The 21,483-nt window shown below is 39.7% G+C and overlaps 1 protein-coding gene across 15 annotated transcripts in view; it reads right to left on the bottom strand.

Moving 5' to 3' along the window:
* The window catches only part of Eya1 (EYA transcriptional coactivator and phosphatase 1), a 142,083-nt gene that overhangs the window by 64,370 nt on the left and 56,230 nt on the right, over positions 1–21,483 (bottom strand). For all 15 annotated transcript variants that reach the window (XR_001780756.2, XR_003950638.1, XM_006495452.4 and 12 more), the window contains 2 exons: positions 19,698–19,780; positions 19,106–19,292 (listed from right to left, as the gene is read on the bottom strand). Coding sequence is in view for 13 of the 15 variants with exons in the window: in XM_006495452.4 (XP_006495515.1) it covers positions 19,106–19,292; positions 19,698–19,780 (270 nt within the window). In the remaining 2 variants the exon portion in view is untranslated. The remainder of the gene's footprint in view (positions 1–19,105; positions 19,293–19,697; positions 19,781–21,483) is intronic.

Genomic DNA, 21,483 nt, shown 5'->3' on the forward strand with positions numbered 1-21,483 from the left:
GTCTCCAAAAAGAAGGACACACTGTAAAAAAAGTATATGGTAATAAAACCCAATACACATACATACACACACATACAGAGAGAGAGAGAGAGAGAATATAATTGTCACTCAAGTCAACACTAACATTCTTTTTCTGCAAAGGCAGCCACACCCTCTGTTTAAGTATTCTAAGCAAGGAGAACAATGGGCTCCAAATGAATGTTTTAAGTAGTCAGACAGATTCAAAGTTGTATTTTCGAGGAAAGTTTAGCCTTCCATTTTAAGAAACATTCCACAATGTGTGGAATCTGGGTGGTCCCCACCTAAAGAACATGGGGCAGTCTCCACCATGGCTTCAATATGAAGCATTCTTTTGAAGAGGTTAGCATTAGATGCAGCATCTTATAGGCTAAGTCCTTCACTGTAAGAGCAATGATAAACCTGGGGCTCCCCAGCTTTGGGAAGAGCCTATCTGAGAAGAGCTAAAGACATCTAGCTGCATCTTGTCACATGGTAACTTCTATATATGGATTTCCAGAATGCTTTTTTTTTGTCCTCAAAATCTGTATCTAACTTGGGTTTTATTACCATACACTTTTTACTGTTTACTACATTATATTTTTGATGTATATTTGTCTCTAAAATACAAAATACAATTGAAAACGTTTCATCACTTTTTTTTTAAAATAAACTATAGTTAAATATGGTTTACTGAGTTCTTTGAGCAAAACAGAAAAAAAATTTATGCAAAATTTTTCTCCTGGTAGAAGAAAATGATTTTAAAAGATTAATAGTATGACATCCTTAAATATTGAAATATGTATATATTCACAACTTAGAAATTTAGAAGAAGATGATATTAAAAGTGATGCAAGCTAGCTTTGTAAAAATCTCTTCCTTTGTGTTCTCTGAGGTGGAATTAAATGCTTGTAGCTCTAAGCCAGCTCTACTGATTCTAATGTCTTCTTCCTGCAACTTGTGCAAAACAGCTCAGCTAATTTAATCTGCTAAACCACCAACTGCTCAAACAGCTCAGCTAATTTAATCTTCTAAAAAACACCCACTGCTCAAGTTTCCCTAAACCCTCTGCAATTGTTCAGGTTCACCCACACTGAGCTCTGGGTGTGAAAATATTCTGAAGAGAGTTCCTTTCCTTTAAGAAATACTGGTTACAGGTTGTGTTCACAGGCCTAGCTGCAGCACCAAGGAGCTAGAATACATGATTGCACCAACTGGACCAAGCTCTGTCTTTAAGGGCTGAAAATTCATGGACACTCAAGCAAACACAAGAGGGTAAAATTAAAGAGAAAGGCTATGGCATGGGAAAGGTAGAATTCTGCAGACTGTGAAGAAACTCCACACAAACAACTCTAACAGGACAACTGTGCTAGTAAAGACAGAATAGAAATGTGCTCCGGGGGGGGGGGGGGGCTGGAGAGACAGCTCAGTGGTTAAGAGCACTGACTGCTCTTCCAGAGGTCCTGAGTTCAATTCCCAGCACCTACATGGTAGCTCACAACCATCTGTAATGGGATCCGATGCTCTCTTCTGGCAGCTATAGTATACTCATATATACATTAAATAAGTGAATAAATGAATAAACAAACAAACAAACCAATAAATAAATAGAAATGTGCGGTGGGTGGGGAACAAAACAACAACAATTTGATCTGGGTCTACGGAGGGCCTAGCAGGAACAAGGAACCTGAATGACAGTGAAGAATTCAGCCAGGGAGAGGAAACTTTACCTCTTGGGTGGCAAGAGGCTGAAGACCAAGGAAGAGATAATTCAGTACTTTACATGAGGGAGAGGTGTGGTCTGGACACAGGTTGTGACCTGAGTCCTGATTAGGAGGCAAAATCAGTCACCAAGGAGATAAGAAAAAAGTCAAGGCTCAAGTCTGTGATTTGAACTGAGAATACGGAGGGTGCAATGTAGGAAGAGAGGGTTACAGGAAGAAGGACTTCAAGATTAGTACTGGAAATAACACGTTTGAAGAGGGCTGGGAGAGTGATGGCGGATGGGAGAGGAGAGAAGCGGAGGGAGGGGACCTGGGATGGGGGAGGTTTCTGGGGGGTCTATGGAGGTGACTCTAGCCGAGAGTCCTAGCAGTAGGATTATGGAACCAGAAGTGGCCACCTCCTGTAGCCAGGCAGGAACCCCAGTGGAGAGATAAGGACACCAACCTATCCACAAAACCTACCTAAAATGTGTCCTTTCTATAAGAAACACAGAAAGATGGAGGGACAAAGAGAGTAAAGGAATGGCCAACCAATAAGAGGCCCAACTTAAGACCAAAACCATGAGCATACTCTGTTTTGCTTGCAGACAAGAGCCTAGCATAACTGTTCTCTGAGAGGCTCTGGGCAGCTGACTAAATCAGATACAGAAACCACACAGTCAAATACTGGGTGGAGCTTGGAGAGTCTTATGGGAGAACTGGGAGAAGGACAGAGGGACCTGAAGGATATAGGAACTCCACAGCAAGACCCCAGAGACTAAATCAGCAACCAAAGAGCATACACGGGCTAGATGTAGGTCCCACACAGATATGTAGCAGATATGCAGCTTGGTCTTCATTTGGGTCCCCCAACAACTGGAACGGGGGCTGTCCTTAAATCTGTTGCCTGCCTGTGGACCCCGTTCTCTGTGGGTTCTACATATCACTGAAGTGTTTCCCTTCTCATGTTTTAGATAATTCCCATGCCTCCACCTCTGCTCATCTGTGCGGATGGCAACTTCTTTCAAATGCTTGCCATCCCACTTCCCACTTTAATGGCCTCTCTGCCTCCCTAACCTCATCCCACTAGGCTCCTTCACCCAGGACTTCCTGGCACATTCTCAGCCCTCCACACACAGCCTTCCTTGCAGGCCTTTCTACATCTCACTGCCTTTTCCCAGAACACCCTTTCCAAGATACTGAGGTGGTTCCCTCCTCTCCAATGTCAGGTCTTGGCTAAAGTCACCTTGGCAGGCAAGTCTTCCCAGATAGGTTGTCTGCCCTGATTCCACATTCCTCTCCCAGCTGCTCATCCTTGCAGGCCCTCAGGACTACAGCTCATTGTATTCTCCTGCCTCCTACACCAACAGATGCTCCAGAGAGCCACTGCTCTATATTTTTCACACTGCCAAGGCTCTAGGATCCAGGATTATGCCTGGAAACTATTGAGATTCAAACCACATCATTTTGATGACCTGGCAGGTAATTGTCCGTTGTTCACTCACCAAAATACACCCCTCCGAAAGTCTAACTGTTCTTGAAAAATATGTCAGAGGTAAATACTGCTTGATGTATCTCCGTTCTATTTGAAGAAGAGCTGACAGGATACATCAATCAAATGTACTAGATTCATTTCCAGCCTCTCACTTCGGTGGATTCTAAGAGTATAGAGTTTGATGGAGACCTGACCCATTCATGGTGAGGTTGTGTTGGAGTTGGGACCTGGAGGGGTGGAGGAAACAGGATGTTCCTCCAGACTTCAGGATTACCTCTACCAGACTGGTCAAGTATATTTTAGTATCCTCATAGATTCTGGTTAGTAAGACGTAAAGTCTGTCAGCTAGTATGGACCCCAGCCAGGACACAAACCCAGGGTAGAAAATGAATAACTGATTTGTTTATGGTTTTATTTTTATGATTCACAACATAACCTATAAAAAGGTATCCAGTCTGTATACATTCCAGAGAAGGCTTGCTTGAGGTTTATATGATGTTGTATAATCCTAAGTTCCCTCAACTGCAAAATTGAGATAATACTATTGTAAAGATATCACATAATTGATACATGTAAGGAAATATTTTTGTTCAAGCTCCTTAGTGTTACTGTCAGGTTATCTGTTTAAAGCCACCAACCTGGGCTTGGCTATGTAGTTTGTAAAGATAGTGATATTGTGATCTCTCAGTTAGAACTCCTTTCAATTTTCAATGAAATTCAAATTCAAGCTTGTTCTGCTAGACAAAATGCCCTGCCTCAGAGCCCATTATAAATGCTCTATTTTGTTTCTTTGAAACCTATCTCTCCTTTCTGCCTTTTGTCTGTCTCACATACAGACATCAATGAGGACAACATTTATCTCAAATGTTATTTTACCTTGAAATACCTTCTATGAGACATCTCGGTTCAGGCTCTCTTTAGGACTCTGCTGCTCCTTCTAGCACTGCATTATAACACTTCAAATTCTTTTAGGTTCATCAGATATGTGGCTATGTTCTATATTGATAAAATATCCTGAGGTCAGAGCATGACCTCTTAAGCTCTTTATCTCCCCAAACCAATGGAATATTCAAAGCAAGCAAGGAGAGCTTGATCTCATGAGATGATGGAGCACATTCTCCCTCCCTCCCTCCTTCCCTCCCTCCCCCCTCTCCCTCCCCCCTCTCCCTCCCCCCTCCCTTCTGCCCTCTCCCCTCCACTCCCCAACTCGCTCTGTCTCCTTTTCCCTCTGGCCTTTTTTATTTGGCTTGGAGGGTACTAGGGGCTGAATTTAGAACCTTACACATGCTAGGCAAGTGTTTAATGTCTGATCTGTACTCCAATCCCCTTGATGCATAATCATACTACTCCACAGAGAAAACAGTGTTTTCTATGTCCCCTAATGTTAGGGAGCCGAGCAATGGGATTTAATAGCACAGTTGAATATGTCTCAAGGGAAATGGAAATCTAGTCTCTTACTGTAGCCATTATCGATTTCAGAAGCTGAGTCCAGGGAGATGATTAGACAGACAACTTCCGAAACAGGTGCCACAGGGAAAGCCCTAAAGGATACTGGGAGAGAAAGACCCCATGCAATCCCATTGATCTCACAATTCACTAAGGACAGAAAGGTAGTGTTGGGTGACATAAAACTGACATAAACTTCAGTTCTTACATTTGGGATCTATTATATCACAGACAATGCACTTTTAAAAATAAAGAATTTAAATTAAGGAGGTTTGGGGCTCTGAATATAAAGAAGAAAGGTTGGAATAGTGTGTGCTCTTGGAGGCTACAACTGGTGCTGCTCTAGTTTGAATACTGAGTGTCTCCTGAGTTCTCTTTGTTACAGATTTGGTCCCCAGGCTAGCATTACTGAAAACTAGTGAAAACTATTTTGATTTCTCTTATTTTGCAGTGCTGGGAAACCATTCCAGAGCCACATGTCAGACAAGTGCTCATCCCTGAGCCACATCTGCAGCATCATTGCAATCTTCCTTCCAGGGATGGGAACCTTCCAGGGATGGGAACCTTGTAGGGATGGACTCTTGGTTACTGGGAGCTCCCTTTGGAGAAGACTATGGGACGGCTTCCCGCTCCTCTTTTCTTTTCCTTCCTGGGAGAGTACTTTTTGCTGTGCTACCCCACATGTCCCACCCATCATGTGTGGCCTCTCTGCAGGCCCAAAGCAATGAAGCCAACACATCTTACACTACAACTGCCAAAACTGTGGACCCATGTAAACCTTTTCATGTGTTGATTTTCTCAGGTAGCTTGTTATGGTGACAAGAACCTGACTAACATATGTGAATGTGCTAAATGGTCTGCGTGCACATTATCCAAAGAGGTGACACGATTCAGTCTCACGGCTGGAAGTCAGTTTGCAGATTCAAGGGCTTCCTGAGTATGCAGTGACTGTTGGATAAAACATCTTAATTTTTAACTTTATTTTCTGAATGATTGGCACCCTACTTTCCCAAGAAAGGTTACCCTACCTACTAAATATTAGATCACATGAATGTAAGTTCCAAATATGCATGTGTATGAAGGCCTGAGGTCAAGCCCAGGCTTTAATCCCCACGAGCTACTCACTGGCAAGAGCTGCAGGGATCCTCCTGCTCTCATGTCCCCCAAGCTCCTCAGTGCCAGGATTGCACACAGGCATCACCACACTCAGGTCTCCTCAGTGCTGGGACTGCACATGTCCATCACTATACTCAGGTCTCCTCAGTGCTGGGATTGCACACGTGCATTACCACACTCAGGTCTCCTCAGTGCTGAGATTGCACACATGCATCACCACACTCAGGTCTCCTCAGTGCCAGGGCTGCACACAGGCATCACCACACTCAGGTCTCCTCAGTGCTGGGATTGCATGCATGCATCACCACACTCAGGTCTCCTCAGTGCTGGGACTGCACATGTCCATCACTACACTCAGGTCTCCTCAGTGCTGAGATTGCACACATGCATCACCACACTCAGGTCTCCTCAGTGCTGGGACTGCACACAGGCATCACCACACTCAGGTCTCCTCAGTGCTGGGACTGCATGCATGCATCACTACACTCAAGTTTTCTCAGTGCTGGTATTGCATGCATGCATCACCACACTCAGGTCTCCTCAGTGCCAGGACTGCACATGTACATCACCACACTCAGGTCTGCTCAGTGCTGGGATTGTACGTATGCATCACCATACTTAGCTTTTTCCTTAGATTATGGGAAATCAAATCAAAGCCTTCATAGCACCTTACTGACAGAGCCATCTCCATAGCACCCACCCCTCCCCCTTTTTGGTAGGAAAGGAAAAGAACGCCAGAGGCCTATGGAACACACAGGTTTGTGCCCTGGGGTTTGTAGTCTACACTGAACAAAAAGGCACATATGGAGGCCAGAGGACAACTTGAAGAGTTAATTGTCTCCTCCCACCATGTGGGTCTTAGGTCCCGAACTCAGATCAGGTGCTTTATCCACTGAATTATCTCACCGGCCCTAAGCAGTTACCTGTAATGCAGTTGTGAGTTTCTGGGTTGAGTGAGACATTGGAGTTAGCCATGCTGAGAGAGACATTATATTCTCTAAGGAAATTCACAGGGTACTGCCAGGAGAGTCCAGGCAGAAGGTCAGAGGCCTAAGAGAGCCTGTGATGTTCCTCAAAAGGAACTTGGGATTGACAGGGTGGCCAAAGCTAGAGGCTGTTAACCTTTACAGTTACCTGGGACAGTATGCCAAGAAAAATATGTACTTAGAGATTTCCTTTTATTATATCCTGGTAAACAGGAAGGAAGAAACAAACAAATAAGAGACAGAAAAAGGACTTCCATAAAGCCTTGAATGCATTCTTTTCTCTTTCTCCTTTTCCTTCTCCTCCTTCTCCTCCTCCTCCTCCTCTTCCTCCTCTTCCTCCTCCTCCTCCTCTTCCTCTTCCTCTTCCTCCTCCTTCTTCTTGATTCCCAGTAAATATTACCTTATCAGAAAATATCAGACTTGGCACAGGAAAGGTGGATTAGGGGTAAGAGTGTTTACCACCCAGGCACTAGTACCTGATATCAGATCCTAGCACCCATATAAAAAATGTGGCTACCTGTGCTGTGGGAGGGGAAGGCATGAATCACTAGGGATTACAGGCCATAATAAGTCTAGCTCAAGGTTATGGTTACTGGCACCATTTCAAGGGAACAAAGAATAGAACAGAGTACCCAATGTCCTCCTCTAGGCTCCACACATGTACACAGGCACATATGCATGAATATACCACACACATATATACATAGTGCACATCATACAGCCCTATCAAACAAACACCAAAATGAATGAAATGAAACCAAAAGAAAAGGTAGTTGACTTAAAGGAATCGCCATAACTTGGGTAGCCAGAAGTGTAATCTTCCCGTAAACTCTTGTATGCCATCAAGGGGAATCATCCCAACTTGTTGACTGGCATTAGATCATAAACCAGCAGTTCAGAGATCCAAGCTGATTGAGTTAATTGTGGAGGACATCCATGACTTTTCTATTTGTAATCTGTAACCATGGTGCCCTTTTCACACAGGCACTAGTTGAGGTTTTCAACTAGTCATTAATTCCTCAGTCATAATCTAGTAACTAAAGAAAACATTGTTTTTCTGCAATACATCTATTACCTGCTGTTTAATGCTCTGTGGATAACCTCATTGGCCATGTGTGGCTTCAATTCTCACAGTCTTTCTATATAAGGAAAACAGGTAAGTCCCACTTTGCAGGCTTCTCTGACACAACTACCAGAGGGATGGACATGATGTATAGTAGCAGTGAACTGCAGGCAGGGAGAGCCCACTGCTGATCTGAATTAGCATTTCTTTACCCTGTCACTTCCTTATCCCCAGCACAAATCATGGTGTCTGTCACGTATTTGCAAACCCCCACTAGACATATGAATGGAAGGGAATATCTGAGGGCCTGGGACATGCCAGATATTTGGTTAATTGTTCCATTTTATTGGTGCAGTTATCTTTTACCACAGATGAAAAGCATCCAATTTGAGAACTTCTATCTAAAACATTAAAAATTTTCCATGTGTCCAAGATATTTCGATTTTTAACATGATCCCCAAATGGAAAATACCACCATAACCTCATGTGATGGGTTTCAGACACACTAAAAAACATTACTTGAAACCGCTCTCATACTCTGTGTATAAGGAGTATATTAAACCAACTCAGACATATTCTATTTCCATGCTTTCTCAATGTGCAATGCAGCATTTTCAACATTTTGAAAAGTCAAGTCTAGAATACTTCTGCTTTCTATAATTTTACGTAAGAAATGCACAAACTTCACTATTCTTAATTCCAAGAGATCTGCTTCTCATGGCCTGCCCAGAGCAAATGGCAGAACCAGGGTTCAATCCAGAGATAGTTAGCCCAACTCCAACCCCTGCTTTCTATCTCAGTTTCTCTGTGTTGAGCTCTTCGGGAGTCTGATGCCCAAGACATATTCAGAGATATTCTTGAGGCCGGGGGGGGGGGGGTCGGTGAAAAGAGGGGTCTCAGACAATCATAGTCATGGAAGCAAAGTATACTATGTTCATCTTCAGTGAGCATCATTATGTCAATGGGTTAGGAGGAAGCCAGAAAAGCAGAAAGATCTGTAGTAAGACTTGGTAACCCATGTTCCTATTTACCTTGGGATTTTGCAGGAACAAGAGAATACCCATCCCCAGTGCTAGGAGAAGGATGAGTTATGTGGGAAAGATCAAGTCACGCCCTTCTGTTTCCCTGAGGCAGCCACTTCAGCATTCTTCAGGAGCCTTCGCCTATGACAGGCTGAGATGCTGTGAAAATGTAACCTTTCTAGATTCCATATGTATTTAATAGTGTGACAGATGACCTTAGACAAATGAACTGACAAGTCAGTTTTGAGTTTACAGTCAGTAAACTGCCCAATTTCTTCATGTGAAATTTGTGAAGTGGATTTATAGATACAAGATAGTTGTAGACTTACAATCCACCTACATTCTAGATATTTTTCAGTTAGTTTAAAACTCAAAGTCGGTTTTCTCAAAAAACAACGACAGATATGATTTCCAAATCAATCTATGGTCATAAAACCAACCTATAATTCAGAAGAAAATGGTACACACAACATAAAGTAGTAAACAAGTATATCCCCAAGTAGCAGCAGGAGTTGAGAAGCAGTAAAATTTCTTAAAGAGTGGCACTAAGAAAAATTGATTTTAATTTTAGGACAAGATACTTGATAAAGTTTCAGAAGGAGTCAAAAATGTTTTTAAAAAGTGTTGGAAAACTGATTTAGAGCCCTAAGATTCTCACTTTCACCCTAAAATTGTTGGCTTCCATTTACTTGATATAATTATTTGCTACTCCTGTACTTAGTGATCATCAACCATAACCTGAGAGTGAATAAATAAAATTTAAAAAGTAAAAATGCAAGTGGGCATGGTAGGGCATGGCATTCTTAAGGATGAAGGGAAAGGAAAGAAAAAGAATACAAAGATGACAAAGTGTTTGCTAAGCAAGACAGGCTGGGTAGTTTAGGAAGTAGGGGATGGGAAGCAAGGACAAAATGCTCAGCACCATGCTACCTCAACATGGGAGACTAGCTGAGCTGGAGCAGGAATAAGGATCCAGAGTGGGCAGGGATCCATCAGTGATGATGGCACCCCAAGCTGGACCAGCCTGTGGCAAAGTCTTCAAGACCGGGCCCACTATGGAGCAGACACACTTGAGAAAGTGAAAAAACCCTCAAGTGACACACAATGATTTTAGAATTCTGAGACTCCAAAACATACAAGAACTTCAAGCCTGCCTTATCCCATTGGGGGTAGCTACTTGTTCAAACCTGTGACATCTATTCAACTGAATACCCCATTGTATATGACTCTGCTGAGTGTTGTGAATGACTCCAGAAACTGCAACATTGCTACAGCCTTTGCTCTGTGCTTACATTTTCACTTTTCTGCCCATTTGAGTGCTCAGCCCTGGCTGCTCTGTGAAGCAGCATGCTTTACTGATTAAGAACACAAACATGAAGCCAAGGACGGCTCTGAGCTGGTTTGACCCATTGATGTGGATTGACTTTATCTGAGCTTTCTCTGACGTCTGTGAAACATTGGCAAATGTCTACACCGTCCTTATTGCATATATGTGGGTGAGGATTAATTAAGTTAATGTGTTCAGGAGGAGGAATTGAATGTGGAAGAGTGGTGGCTATATTAGGTGAGAGCAACCTTGGGGCTGAATATACAAGATAAGGAGACACTCACTCTTCTTTGTAAATATCACTGTGTCTTTCACACTTTGGGCTATGTTCATGCTCATTGCTGCTCAGTAATAAAAAAAAATATTCATTAAACTTACTGTGCTTGCAAGTTTAGATATTAACCTACCAATCATACTATTAACACTTAGTCCAGAATCTCCTTACTGGGATGAGGAATAGGTTGGTGGTAGAGCATTTGCTTAGCCCTTGGACTGATTGTTAGTACTTCAACAATCAAACAAACCTCAGTATTAAACTATCTTATTCTAGTTAAAGGAAGTGGAGGAATGATAAGCACAAATAATCATCTGTCTTCTAACCAACCATCTCTACTTAGCGAGGATCTGTGTTGGTCCAACAGGATGATTAATATTTTATGATATTTCAACTAAGGAAGCCATCGTGAAGAAAGCTGAAATAATGAGTGTTTGGGGTCATTAATTTAATTAGATGAATAATATGTCTTTGTTTTTGATTTTTTTATGTCCAAGACATATATTACATATAAATATGCTGTAGATGTTACTGGGCTCCAATATACTAAATGACTCAGTAAGCTGTCCTGACTGTTGCTGAACTCATCAAAAAACTTAGACAAGTAAGTAGATAATTTCTCTGTCTGACTTTGCACTTCTTAGAAACAAAGTGCAAACTGTGCAAGTGATAAAACCCATTTTTATTATATTTTGACATCATAAAATAAAAAGTGGACTTTATTTGCATGTAGTTTATCGTCCCATCAAGGGTGATGCTACATGTTTTCTGGGGAAGCAGAAAGGAAGAATAGAAATGCCATCAAGACACACAAATTCAACAACCCCTAAAAAAACATCTGTTTCTCTTTCTCACATCTTAATGGCTTGGCAATTTTAGATACAAACATTTGTTTTGCTGACAAATGTTTCCAAAAAAGTTAGTGGAGTTTGTTTCACTGAAATGGTTTACTCTTGAGCTGAACAAATTGCAAACTTCTCCAGCATTTACAGGCATCTGTGAAAATGAACAAGTATGGCCTGTAGATTTTCCAACCATTCAGGCCATGGCCAGCATGTGAGGAGTGGGATGCATGCTATTGCAAACTTCAGTTTCATCTCTACAACGAGCACCCCCAAGCATGGTCACATTGGACTGCCTCTCCTACATTTATGGGGAGATGCCTGGCAGTTTCGTTTCTCATTCTGTCACAAGGAGTTCCTGCGGGAGCACAGAGTTCTGGGCTCTGCACAAGATCCATCCCCCTTTTCAAGTCCTTTGCTCTAGTTTCTTGTGCCTTGGCAGGGATCAAAGAGGCAGAGGGAACAAATGGTTTCCCATGCATATTGAATTCCCTCTTACACTGAATTTTCCTCTGTCACTTGAAATTTAATACTGGCAAGGTTCCTGCACATCACCTTAGCTGCTAACTCGTCTCCAAGCAGTCAGCGAGAGCAAAGGGAGAGTTGGACCAATTTTAGTGGGGCAGGAATTTACATTTCTTGTGGTGTTCATACTAAAATTCGCTCTTAATAAATAAGCAATTAGCTTTTATTTCACATTATTTTCAAATGTGTTTTTCACCACACACCAGTTTCTGTCACTCTGATTTGCTTTCTATAACAGTTAAAAAAAATGACAAGAATCTTTTTCTAAGAATTCAGCCACAAAATTCTTATCTTACTACCTGATATTTATTGAACATTAAATAGCTATGTACCTTCAGGATACATTGTACCAAAACTGACTCACTAATACATTCTGACTTTTGGTAACTCATCAAAAGCAAGTTAGGCAAACCTGTAAGATAGGGGCAAATAGAATTGACCTCAGGGTACATTGCCAGGCTGTGTCTAATAATGAACTTAAAACTATAAGCCCTGAATTGCACTTGGGTACATTTGATTATATATTATTCTGAAGATAATCATTGATATATTTAGTAGGAACTGTTCTGAGAGATTTGGGACTAAATATATGTTTTCAAGGCAAATGACTTAACCAAGAATAGTGGCTGGGTTGCAAATTATATCCATATGATTCATGTGATTAAATATATATATATATATATATATATATATATATGTATATATATATATATGTATATGTATATACACACACACACATAAATATATATGTATATATACGTATGGTAACATTGGACTGCCTCTCCCAGGTTTAGGGGAGATGCCTGGCAGTTTTGTTTCTCATTCTGTCACATGGAGGCCCTTCAGGAGCACAGAGTTCTGAAGCTCTATCCCTTTCTTCAAGTCCTTTGCTCTAGTTTCATGTGCCTTGGCAGAAATCAGAAATATATATATATATGTATATACATATATATATGTATATATATGTATATACATACATATATGTATATACATATATATATACATATGTATACACACATATATATGGCTGCGGTTCTTCCTTAAGAAAAGTCAGCTTATTTTAAAAGTTCCTTTGTGATTATACTTCCAATTTGCTAAATTATTTTTATACATTCTTTTGAATATACACATTTGATTATGTTGATTTAAGGGTTTGGTATAAGACTATAATTTATATCCCAAAGCCTAAGAGATGGTGTGTTAATATTAGCAAAACACATCTTAAAATTTCTTGTCCATCTTTATAGATTTTAAACTGAAAGAAATTATTGACCTATTAATTTAAAAAAAAAAAGAAATTAAAAACAAGTGTGGCCTATCATTTTAAAGGTAACAAAATCATGATTAAACTCTGGCCTATCATTTTAAAGGCAACAAACTCATGATTTAACTCTGACACTGTTTCATGGCTGGGATTGCACAGGAAACTTCAGAGCTGATTTTTCGTTCAACTTTTCTTTAATAGATAGTGCAATTCTAATTTTTTATAAATACCCTTCTTCTAATGATAGAAAGCCATTTAATTGAGAAGAGAGAAATAATTGAATGATTGTGGTTACTGAAAGTATTATATACCATCAAAATTCTCAAATTTTACTTCCTATAAATTCACTGAAAGAAAGGATTTCAATGGGAGTGATAATTGTGTAAACATATTTGGAGTAAATTAAAAAGGAAAATTGAAATGTTATGGTACTCAGAAACTCAAGTCTGAAGAAGACTAAAAATCGGTCATCATAACAAGGAAAACAGAGAGACTAAAGCCAAAAACACAACAACAACAAAATCACAAAAGAAAGTTAATGAAATAAAATAATAATAATAATAATAATAATAATAATAAGAAGAAGAAGAAGAAGAAGAAGAAGAAGAAGAAGAAGAAAAAGAAAAAGAAAAGAAACAAAATAGCCTTCCCTTTTCTAAAATAATATCAGTTACTGATTTGGCAACACAGTCTGACTAACCATGATGAAAAAGGAGAGGTGCGGGTTGCTAATATCACGAATGAAAAAAAGACATCACTGAAAATTTTATAAGTATTAAAATGACAATAAAACTTATTATAAGTCAAGAACACATGTCTATGGTTACAGCACTTGAGGATAAGGCGAGTGTCAAGAGTTTGAGGCCAGCTGGAGCTACATGTCTCAAAAACAACCTAAACAGACTAAAACACAATATCATAAACAACCTTTTGTACACAAGCTAGGTAGACTAGGTGAAACGAACCCTTTTCTTCAGAGAAGTAACTTGCTGAACCTCTCATAAAGGAGATAATTTAAACAGACCTGCATATATATGAACTAATGACAGATTCAAAGAGAAATCATTAGACCCATACGGGTTCACTAGCAGTAAATATTATCTATTTTCAAATAGTTAATGAGTAAACTATTAGAATTCTCTGTACTTGTCTAGAAAACACATGCAGAGGGAATGTTTCCAAGCTTAAGCAATGAGGCCAGCATTATGATAATACTAAAACCAGACAAGGGCTTCTCAGAATATGAAAACTATAGGCAAAAATCTCTCATGAATATAAATGTGAAGATTCTTAGGAAAGCATCAGCAACTAAGTCCAAGAATGTACACGAAGGACCATACGCTATGACCAAGTGGGATTTATTGAACATATGCAAGGCCGGTCAGCATTGGAAAATAAAATAAAAGCAATCCATCACATCACCATGCTAAAGAAGAAGAGTTACACATATTTCAACAGATGTGGAGCAAGCACTCCACACAATGCAATAGCTTCACTCGGGATGAAGGAGGAACAGTGCAAAGGGTCTTTCCTTGATAAAGGCCACTTAAAGATAGGGACAATGTTCACATTCAACTGGATGGCCTCGCAGCCAGGAGTACACAGACAACACAAATTGGAGCCAATGGATTATTTTTAAAAAGAAAGCAATTAGACATGTAGTTGGGCCTGGAAGAGGTGGAAGTGACTATGGGTAGGAAGAAGAGTTAACTGAGATTAAATGACCAAATTTTAATGTATAGAATTCTTCACAAATTAATACAAGTATATATGTATATATATATTAATGATACAGCTAATCTCATACAGAAAGAGTGGGAAACTAGACACTTTCTCCCTAGATTAAGGACAGGAAAAAGAGAACTCCTCTCCCACTCCTTTTCAAGACTGCACTGGGAAGCCTAGCTGATCAAAAGCAAACCCAGAGATGCATCTGTGGTGGGAGAAATAACTCTTTGTTTACAAATGACAGCCGTCCTCCTAGCCAATACTAAAGAATGACTCTCTTCCCTAAAGATGGGAGAGGAAAAACATCTGAAACTAGTGAACATACAGGGTAAAACATAACACGTAACAGAAATAAGATTACTGCTTTCTTACCATGTTCATTTACATCAGCAGGAGAGAGGGAAAGAAAATAGTAGGGAAGAGAGAGAGGCTGCAGACACTTACAAGAACTATGAGAGGAAAAATATAACACCCACGTGAAAGAAACACGAGATAGTCTAGGCTTGTGGATAGAAAAGTTCGGCACTGTCAAGATGCCAGCTTGTTAGCAAATTGATCTAGGAATTCCACTGAATTATAGATGAAATTCTAGACCAGTGTGTCTTAGCCTATGGGTTGCAGCTCCTGTGGGGGTCAAACGAGCCTTTCACAGGGGTTGCCTAAGACTGTTGGAAAACACAGATATTGATGTTACAATTCATAATTGTAGCAAAAGTACAGCTATGAGCTCCAAGTGTGTTGTCTGTGTATTCTTGGCTGTGAGGCCATCCAGTGGAATGTGAACATTGTCCCTAAATGGCCTTTATCAAGGAAAGACCCTTCGCTCTGATTCTCCTTCACCCCGAGTGAGGCTATGGTTATGGGAATCACTATAACATGAGGAACTGTCTTAGAGGGTCACAATGTTGGGAAGGTTGAGAACCACTGCTCTAGACATTTACTTTATATATCATTGATGTACATGATTCCAAAGTTCAGATGAGGCAAAAAGCTTTGAAAAGACAACATCATTTTGGAGAAGAGTCAAATCACAAGATATTTTCTGACTTGAGGACTTACTCTTGAGCTACAGTGATCAAGATAACATATACTGGAGATAATCACCGTTTCAGAGAAATCGAATATGGAGCTCAGAAATGCACATCAGGATGGTCAATTGATAATATGACAAAGGAGCAGCTGCAATATAATGGAGAAAAATCTTTCCATAGTGATTCAGAACAACGAGAGCTCTTCATGTAGGAAAGGAATCTACAGCCTCGCCTACATTTTGCACAAAACCAAATTCAGCGTGTATAAAGACACTTAAATGTGAAATGCTGAGTTCTGAACTACTCAGGCCATAGCAAGGGAGACATTCTTACATCATCATCAAAGGTGTGATTCAGAAAAAAAAAAAAAACTGATAAGGTAAATTTCATTAAAAGTGAAACTTCCTGTGATAAATCCTGTTAGTAGAAATCCATGTCCTAGATAAAAACATTTGCCAAATATGTGTGTGCCATGAGGCTTGAGGCCACAATATAAAGAGAATTACTGAAACCTTAAGAGAACGACCTGATTTTAAAGCAGACAGCAAACAGTATTGCTCAGCAACACTAGAACAAAGAAGAGGTACAGGATCTGTGCATATGCAAACACACTCTGATCACCCCAGGATCTATGCATATGAAAACATGCTCTGCTCAATGCATCACCAGGGAACAGCAAATTAAAACAAGGTACCACAGCAGTGATAATGACCAAAATCCAACATATCAGCACCATGAAGTGTGATACACCTCCGTGGAGCAACTGAAATATTGTTGATGAGAATGTAAAATAGTAGTCACATGAAAAATTAGCTTCATGATTTCTACCAAAACTCACCATAACTTTGCATAGAATCAGCAACCATACTTCTAAACATCTACCAAAAAAAAAAAAAAAAGAAAAAAGTAGAAAACTTATATGTACACAAACACTTGTATTCCCAGCTTGTCAGCGTATAGAGAATAAACAGCTGGAGAGTGTAATTGGCACATACATAGCATAACTCTCTCCTAGAGGCTCACGAGTCATTGCAGAAGACCGTAAAAGCTAGAAGCAGTGGGTGACTACAAGGAAACAGCATTTTCCAGACACAACAGGGCAACTGCAAGCAATTGTAGCAGTATGCAGAAGACTTGCACGATCTCGAACCAGACAAAATGCCATCAAGAGGTAGGGGAAAGGGGCACAAAGTCCCACTGCTACCTGAGGAGTATTAGTGTTTGACTGCAGCTGGAAGAGGAAGAGTCCATTTTATTTAAGGGTATAACCTCAGGCATGACCCTTGGTATGTCTACTATGCTCCAGGAAAGGCCCCACCCCCTAGAGTATTTGAGCAATACAAATTGTACTTGAAGGACTTAAAGAGATAGAAATACAGATAAAGACAGAGATGGCAGAGATAGAGATACAGAATATGAGGTTGGTGGGCTGGGAGATGGATCTGAGACAGGCTGGATGAATCTGTTAAAAGGTGCGTTGTGTGAGGTCTGCAAAGAATAAAAATATTATTTAAAAAATGTACAGTATGAAAAAGTTGGGTCTTTATATGTTTGTGAAAACAAAGTGACAACAAAGAACAGCAGCAACAAAAAAGCTTATCAGTTACCTTTCTGTGTTCACTGTATAAAACATTCAATGAACAAGGTGAAAACGGCTGCCATGGATATAGAAAGGCCAAGTGCATACAATACCAGGTAGAAGCTGGTACAGCTTCCCGCGTTACAGAATACTCACTTTAACCCAATGGATTACTCAATTCAAAAGAAACTACACCTGAAATGGTTCTGATAAAAGTATATATTTATTAACTTTAATACTTCTATCTCAAAAGCCATCAGATAATATTTTTAAAAACATCTGAATTCTTTCATTTAATGAGTTCATGAATTTTACCGTCAAAGTTTCATTCGGAGTGAGAAGGAAGGCGAATTACTTCCCAGAACTTAGTGTTGGGGTCCTTTGGAATTTTTTTAAATGACTTCTGACTATGAAACTCACGAAAGGTCAACTCATAAACATTTGTTTTAATGTAATACTATGCACTTATAAGAAATTTGAAAAATATTATTTACTCCTCAGGTCAATTATATTCTATAGACATTAAATAGTGAAATTAAATTGAGTGTATATGCCACCAATATTTTTTCCTTATGAAAGCTACAATGTATTGTCCACTCTTAAAGTAAAATCGGATATACATTTTGAAAATTATGATTTTTTTATTGTTTTCTATGTGGCATTCTTTTTGTGTCCATAAATATAGAGGATTTGGTGGTATCTGTTAGTAATTATAAATATTTACATTAGCATTTGTTAGACAAAATATGTTTCCATGTTTTAAGACAAACAGCTAAAACTGACATGCTAAGATTATGTTAGGGCGCTGGGACACTGCACAGCACCGTTAAAGTTGACTTGTAGCAATCAAGTAGGTTCTACTTGTAGGAACAGGCATCAGGAAGAGGCTCTGACTCTGTGGGAACAGCTGGTCTCAGAATCCAAGAAATGAAGGCTAACAGTTTTAAAGTTAGGACAAGAGTGTAAAGTTGGAGAGAAAATGCAAGACATAGAAGATTAACAGAGGGAATTACACATATAATGCTTTGTGGTGATTTGTTCCAAAAAGAACGAATCAGTGGGGGAAAGAAACTAAAAAAGACACAGGTAGGAAATGATCTATGGATGGAGAAGCACTTGTTTGCTGGACCTTGGACAGAAGTATGAAAACTGCCCACACTGGACACACTGTTAAAAAATTCACATTATGTCTGGAGCAGGGAAGGAGAGAGCCAACTTGTTGGTTGGCATAATTTCCTTTTGGTGTTATCTGACATTTTTCTTTTCAATTCTCAGCAATAGTGCTGTGGTGGAAAACATCTCATAATGATCAAAAATGTTAAATTATAAATAGGATAATTTATTTTCATATTCCAAATGTGGTATGGTATTATTCTTTCATTAGTTATTATTAGTTATTAATAACAAGTAGTTATTTCTAAGTATATGCCTAAAGGCTATGTGCTATGTATACCATATCCTGAAAAATGAGAAACTGTCCAATGAATAAATAAAATCTCATTCTTTTGACAAGTTCACATACCTTATATCAACATTTTCCAACGAATAAATAGCAATAACAGTGGTACCACAATTGCGCAGTTCAATGTAGTTAAGTGTTTATGAAAACTAGCCAAAATGGTTCAAACTACCACGTGAGCTTATGACCTTGGAAAATACAGTTAAGCACTGAGAATCCAGCCAGGACTAATCAGAACGCACAATTACCTGCTGTGGGGTCTGTGACCGCCTGACTTGTGACGCCAGAAGGTGGTTCCTGGAGTTGGTAAGTGGCATTGGTGGACGGTGTGGTCGGGCTGGTGTTACTGCTCGTCATGTAGTGTGCTGGATACGGCGAGCTGTTATAATACTGTGCGTACTGACCCTGGCCAAAGCCGGGATAAGACGGATAGTCCTACCAAATCAAAGCACGGGAGAGGGCTCTGTTAAAGGACTGAAGTTCATTCCCTGCTCTCTCTGCAGAGTAAAGTCATAAGTGCTTGTGTTTCTGTGCCTTTCATAAGCACATATAAGCAGGTACATATCCACTCGTGAGCTCAGGCTTCCAAGTAAAGTTTAAGCAATGATGCAGACACTCTTCAGAGCTCCCATTCTATGCCATGGTACAAAAAAAGGAAACCCATCTGAAAACCCTAAGTCACCAGAAATGGCTGCTACAGTGATTGTATGAAGAAAAAAAATGTTTAAAGAGCTTAAGAAAGTATCCATTCACATTTTAACATGAACAATTTTTCCCTTTGTGTAATAAAATCATGTTGTATTTAAATGTTTCAAAACTTGAATTGCCTAATTAAATTACCTGCTGTGAACTGTTGAATCCGGAGGAGTTGGTGAGTGAATTATTTCCTGAATATAATCCTGATGACGTGGTAAAGCTGCTACCTGAAACAGAGCAGAAAGCGTCTCAGTCAGGACTCAGCTGGGGAAACGTCACTGCCGCCTGACTGGGGTCAACCAGCTCTGTCTTTCTCTGCACGTGAATCCACTGTCATGAATAACATTTTACTTTCCTAAAATAATGGAGAAATGGCCCAGTGGGTAAGCACTTGGTGCTCTTTCAAAGTACCCATAACTAGTTCCCAGCACTCACATTCAATAAATGCAGCTTCAGGGGGTCCAATGGGTCCAGACTCCTCTAGTAGCTATGTTCATGCACACACACACACACACACACACACACACACACACCACAATAAAAATTAAATATTTACAAAGATGGTTGGCCATTTTGATTGTACTATATTGTAGTAAAGAAGTTTAAATTTTAGAGTGCATGAGTAATTCAGAAAAAAATTTAAAGTCAAAAGTATACATTTGTCCAAAAATACTAGCCAATAAGTTTTCCATTTTAGTCTATAAAACACACTGGTTTCCATGTCTTTACGTAAAATATGCAAAATATAAATGAAGCATTTCTTCCCTAGAGCCCTTTTCACTCTCTTCCCTTAGCCAGTTTTAATAAATGTCCATTCTCCTTCCTTAAAATAAAATAAAGTTATCATATTTGATGAACATTATTAAGGTTCTTCCTTGCTAGAAACTGTGTTGCTACTTCTAAGGAGTTATAATGTTCCCTGATGTCCTTATTTATGGGGCCATTGTAACAGGCCTTTGAGAAAGCTCTTCTTATTTTATTTCACAGGAGGATAAATGGCAGCACTTGAAATTCTTAGTACAAAGAAGATTAAAGGAGAAGATTTCCTGCCACAGGTGCGGCTGAAAGCCACACTGGGTGTCCACATGGTTCAATAACAAACGGTAGGTGCTGTGCACATACATCTCCGAGTTCCTCCCTTACATCATTCATCACACCACTGCTGAGCTGTGCCAGACCAAAACACACTAGTCATCTGGCAGTCTAACTAGCAAGCACTTCTAAAATGATTAAGCTCAGAAGTGAACAACTATGTGTTTTTAAAGATGTGTTATACACTGAAGTACACTGTCACATGGTACGTCTGTATGTACCAGGCAACTGAGAATTTTACTGCTAAGAATTTACTTTAGGGGAGATGAGGAGTTACTTAGAGAGCGAGTTAGCAAAGATGCTTCCTCACTGCTTTCAACCTCAAAGCAGAGGAGCCCCAGCCCTTCAAGGGCGCTGCTCTGAAACCAAGCTCAGATTGTTAGTGGTGCTGGTCACATGAGATTTTGTTCCATATTATTTTATACAAGCACAAACTAAACCAACAAAAATACATTTAATTATCTTATTTTTAAAAACATTGGAAACATGAAAATGTTAAGAAGTACAAAAACTGGGTTGAAGAAATGACTCCGCAGGGAAAGGTACTTGCTAACAAGCCTGATGACCGGAGTTCGGTCCCCAGGACCACATAGAAGAAGATAGACCGGCCTTAGGCAAGTTGTCTTTTTATCTCATTTATGCTATGGTTCACATTCACACCCACGCATACACACACATAACCAATGAGTTCATGTAGATTTCTAAATTTTGTACTCAGAGCTCATACTGTTTCTAGAACTTTTTTCAAAAAGCAATTTTTGAAAGAATAAAATTGTGTGGCAAATGAGTGTGCTAAACTGCAAATGCATAGGCAGATCAAGTAGAGAGTCCTCGATGG

Source organism: Mus musculus, chromosome 1, assembly GCF_000001635.26.
Source record: "Mus musculus strain C57BL/6J chromosome 1, GRCm38.p6 C57BL/6J".
NCBI lineage: Eukaryota > Metazoa > Chordata > Mammalia > Rodentia > Muridae > Mus > Mus musculus.